A 5,000-nucleotide genomic window follows, 5' to 3' on the forward strand; every position below is an offset into this window, starting at 1 on the left:
ACTATGGTTGTAGCTTAGCAAGTAATAATAATAATAATAATAATAATAATAATAATAATAATAATAATAATAATAATAATAATAATAATAATAATAATAATAATAATAATAATATGTATAGAAAGAACATAATCACGGTACTTTAAAGAAAAGTAATATACTGGTAAAAGTTTTTTTTTTTTATTGATAAATCGTAAATTTTTCTCTGCTGTTTTAAATCCTCAGATCAATATCCTTCCACAATTTATCGCACAGCTAGAATCCAATTTCTTGATATAAGAAGAAGCGAATTAAGCGCACAAGGAAATGCCATTTGATCCTAATAACAAGGTGGAAACTAAAAGTTCAAAACACAGGACTGGATTACCCGGTGAATAATCAAATCAGAGTCTAGCATCTATCTTTCAGAAATACCTGAGCAGTGTGGGTCATGTAAGGCAACTGGCTATAAAAAAACACCCGGATATTTTCACACGTAGGAATTTTCTTGTAGTTTCCTTATTTCCTTTCCTCGCTAAGCTATTTTCCCAATTGGAGCTCTCGGGTTTGTAGCATTCTGCTTTTCCATTTAGGGTTGTAGCTTAGCAATTAATAATAATAATAATAATAATAATAATAATAATAATAATAATAATAATAATAATATTAATAATAATAATAATAATGATAATAATAATAAACAATAAATAATAAATAATAAATAATTAATAAATAATAGATAATAAATAATGAATAATAAAAAATAAAAAATAATAATAAATAATAATAACAATAATAATAATAAATGATAATAAATAATAAATAATAAATAATAAATAAATAATAATAATAATGATAATAATAATAATAATAATAATAATAATAATAAATAAATAATAATATTTATAGAAATAACATAATCACGGTACTTTAAAGAAAGGTAATAAACTGATAAAGGTTTTTTTTTATTGATAAATCGTAAATTTTTCTCTTCTGTTTTAAATCCTCAGATCAATATCCTTCCACAATTTATCGCACTGCTAGAATCCAATTTCTTGATGTAAGAAGAAGCGAATTAAGCGCACAAGGAAATGACATTTGATCCTAATAACAAGGTAGAATCTAAAAGTTAAAACACAGGGCTGGATTACCCGGTGAATAATCAAATCAGAGTACCCCCAGGGTATTTGGAAATTTCCAACCTTTAACCCCCAGGGGATATTTTTTTTCAAGCACATTTTGCAGTATATTTTTTTTTTTAAATTGCTCTAACAGCCTTAATTTTTGTCATGGAGAGGTCAGGTTGGTCTCATTCTCTTGGAAAATGCCTGAATTTTCTCAAAAAATTATCAAAAATATGCAAAAAAAAATTTAAATAGCATTTTTTAGCAAGGACGTACCAGTACGTCCATGGGGGTAAAGGGATAAGTTTTGTGAAACGTACCAGTACGTCCTTTGGGGGTAAAAGGACTAGCATCTATCTTTCAGAAATACCTGAGCAGTGTGGGTCATGTTAGGGCAACTGGGCTATAAAAAACACCCGGATATTTTCACACGTAGGCGGTGTCGTTATGTAGAATCCCTTCCAGGAAGTGAATATTCCAGTCTTATTAACGGGGATCATAAATCACTGTTAATTGATTTGCAACTGGATCATTATGAAGACTGTCCAATCACCTACACGTGTGTGACATTCAGTGTCTTCAAGATCTTGAGATTATGAGCTTTTTATTTCTTCTTTGTTTTATATACTTAAAGAGGGATTTACACGGTCGAACGGTTCGACAAACAAGTGTTTGAAGTGATGCTCGAACGTTTGAACGGGGTATTCGGTTGTCGAACACGTTCGTCGAACGGTTCGAAGAAATTCTGTTTTCGCCTGACTTTTGTGAGGGGCTTCATTACCCAAAAACCTTATGCATTTGTGGCTGACTCCACCTCTTCGAGCTGTTTGACAAGCAGGTTCGACAACCGGGTTCTACGAACTGTTCGACAACCGGGTTCGTTCGATCGTGTAAACCCCATTTAAGAATTCCTGTCCAACGTTCTCTTATACAAAGCTTCATGTTATGTTGAGTCAGTCTCTTGTTAACAGCTTAGTTAATTACATAATTACCATCCGGTAGTAACATGTTAATTTTGCAAATTGAGTTATTAAGAGCGGAAGTAAAGACTTCCTTAAGGGTACCTTTATATGCATCTCTTTGCAATAAGAATTAAAATTATGAGGAAGTATTGGTGATGGATAGGTTAGAAATGTCGGCATACGAGTCTGTGTACTTTGTCATTGTTAGAGTAATGATTGATACTAATGAGAATAATCGTTATCATTATTTTTCATTACTATTTGATCAGTATTGGTACCAATAAACGAACCATCACTACTAAAACATTCATAGAAACGGGGCTTTAAAAGTAGCATTGAAGGAATACTAGTGAATATTGAAAACTGTTCTTACGCCTTTTGAAAACTCCCGTTTACTTTTAAATGAAGATGAATACAATCTAAGGTTTTTTTTTTGGATACTGTTAACACAGCAAACATATCATCTCAATTAATTTGCATATTCATCGAAGTTTCCGAAAAAATTTCAAAGTTTGTTATAGTTTTGACCAATACAGTTTCAATGCTCTACTATTTGAGGGTATACTTATCTTGCATTCCTTTTCTAAGTGGGGATACCTTAATGCGCTGAAAGGTTTTGAGTATCACCATGATCAGCAAAGTTGTATTAGTCAGTGCCATCCATACTAGGTTGGTTTGCTGTGAATCATAAGAAATTCTCCCACCTTCAGTAATCCGTACCGGCCAGCGTGGTGATGAAAACTGAGCAAAACCCAGACACGGATTGATATGTCTAAGGCCTTTGCCCTGCAGTGGACTAGAAACGACTGCATTTGGTGTTATTTTGCCTTATTTGTGCTGTTGGTGATATTTCAAGCTATTATTAACATTGTTATTATTACTATATTAATCATTATCTTTACAGCCCACAGCCTACCCAACCCGTAAGACATGACGGCGTGGAAGCTCCATGGGGAGCTCGGTGCTTGGTCCAAATCGGCAGCGTCTTGGGCCACGTGCCCTTCTGCAGGCCTTGGCACCCCGACCCTCCGCCCTTCACTTGGTTCTCCTTCAAGGCCCTCTACTCGGTCACCCTCGATATCCTTCTCACCGTCGTGGCCATTGTTGAACTTGTCGGTAAGTACTAGTGTATGTGACCTGTCAAAATTATTATTATTATTACTAGCTAAGCTACAACCCTAGTTGGAAAAGCAAGATCCTATAAGCACAAGGGCTCTAACAGGGAAAATTAGCCCATTGAAATAAGGAAATCAACCCGCTGGTTCGGCAATTTGTGAGAGATTGGGGTTTCCAAGTCTACATCTTGGTGTACCCCTTCTCGCCAGGGAGTATATATATATACATATATATATATATATATATATATATATATATGTGTGTGTGTGTGTGTGTGTGTGTATGTATATATATGTATACACACACACATATATATATATATATATATATATATATATATATATATATATATATATATATATATATATATATATATATATTCAAATATAAATTTAGGCTTATACCATGGTACACCATTCCATCATATCACACAGATTTATTTATTTCAGATATGTATTATTCACGTGATTCCGGAACACAAATAATTCAAAATAAGTCAAAGTTATATATGATACCACACGCAAGACGGTTAAAACCAGAAGACAGCATTGAAAAAGTTGGGAAATCTTTATTCAGTGAATATATTAAAAATTTCTATATCTTATGAAGAAAAAAAAAAGCAAAATATAATTCAAGAATGAAATCTCCAATACTATAAAAAAAACCATTCGACATCCTAATGAGCCGTTGCAAATGCCATAAGCCTTCAACCTTGAACCGGGCACGGTCTAGCCTGAGCCGTATAATGGGTCTACGCATATACCTAAACCGTGGAACCTGGTTAGCTCATACACAATTTCCTAGATGCAAATTACATGAGGCTCCATAATGACTTCCATTGAACGCCTTCCCACGCCAAAGAAAACCTCATATTCACACCTATCTGCCCGCGAATGTCGACTACTTCCTTCCTCTATTATTCAAGAAAAATTTCATATATCCATAACTGCAGCGACACGCTTTGCTTACTTGCTGCGTGGAAAGAATTTTGTTTATTGCCAGAACTGCACGAACTTGTTGCAATTAGATATTGATTGGTTAGTGTTGGCGCCCCTAAATACAACTTCCATGTAAACATCGCTAATAGTGGAAAACTGTAATTTCTAAATCGATGAACGGCGGATGGCAATCGTGGTGGCTAGACAGTTGCCGTGTGCATATTTCGGTTGAAAGTGGTTCCATCAGGTAGACTTACATACGCTTGTTCATCCACAGACTTAAAATACATAAACATTCCGTTGAAAACATCGTGATTTTTCTTAGCTTATCGTTCATAAAATGTAATAAAACTATAAAAAGCACAAATTCCGTTATCGGAGACCATTGATTCCACTCGATTAAAGAGTAGTGTTTGGCTCCATTTTTCAAATTATTGGAATCCTTTTAGAAGATTGCTGAAAAAGAGTAATAAATAACATTTAATTATGAAGTATTGTCCCTTGATTGACCACTTAAAAGCTGAAAACTTGATTCATAAGTGGTTAGTAACAACAAAGATTTTCAACTTGCGAAAATAACATTTTAAACAAAGCTACCGCTTTTGCCTGTTATTTTTTTTAAATCTTGCAAATAACAAAACATTTAGTCCCTTGGTTATCCATTAGTACATACCTGATACAATCGATTGGCGATGAAGTTGTTGAATGTAAATTATTGCCGAGTAAGTGGGTCTTCTAAAGTAACATAATTTTTGCAAAAAATGAAATTTGTATTCCAATTAAGAAAACCGCAACTGAGGTAACAAACACTTGACGCATCAAAAATAAACTTTATTTTTTAACTTTGCTTAATCTAGATCATGTAATCCCATTTGCTATAT

The 5,000-nt window shown here is 33.5% G+C and overlaps 2 protein-coding genes across 2 annotated transcripts in view; one reads left to right on the top strand and one right to left on the bottom strand.

Annotated features, from left to right (window-relative positions):
• The window catches only part of LOC137639062 (uncharacterized), a 100,979-nt gene that overhangs the window by 24,517 nt on the left and 71,462 nt on the right, over nt 1-5,000 (bottom strand). The window lies entirely within an intron of this gene.
• The window catches only part of LOC137639061 (uncharacterized), a 27,020-nt gene that overhangs the window by 11,159 nt on the left and 10,861 nt on the right, over nt 1-5,000 (top strand). Inside the window, exon 2 of the mRNA XM_068371380.1 lies at nt 2,970-3,181. Within this exon, the coding sequence (XP_068227481.1) occupies nt 2,970-3,181 (212 nt within the window). The remainder of the gene's footprint in view (nt 1-2,969; nt 3,182-5,000) is intronic.

Source organism: Palaemon carinicauda, chromosome 4, assembly GCF_036898095.1.
Source record: "Palaemon carinicauda isolate YSFRI2023 chromosome 4, ASM3689809v2, whole genome shotgun sequence".
Taxonomy (NCBI): Eukaryota; Metazoa; Arthropoda; class Malacostraca; order Decapoda; family Palaemonidae; genus Palaemon; species Palaemon carinicauda.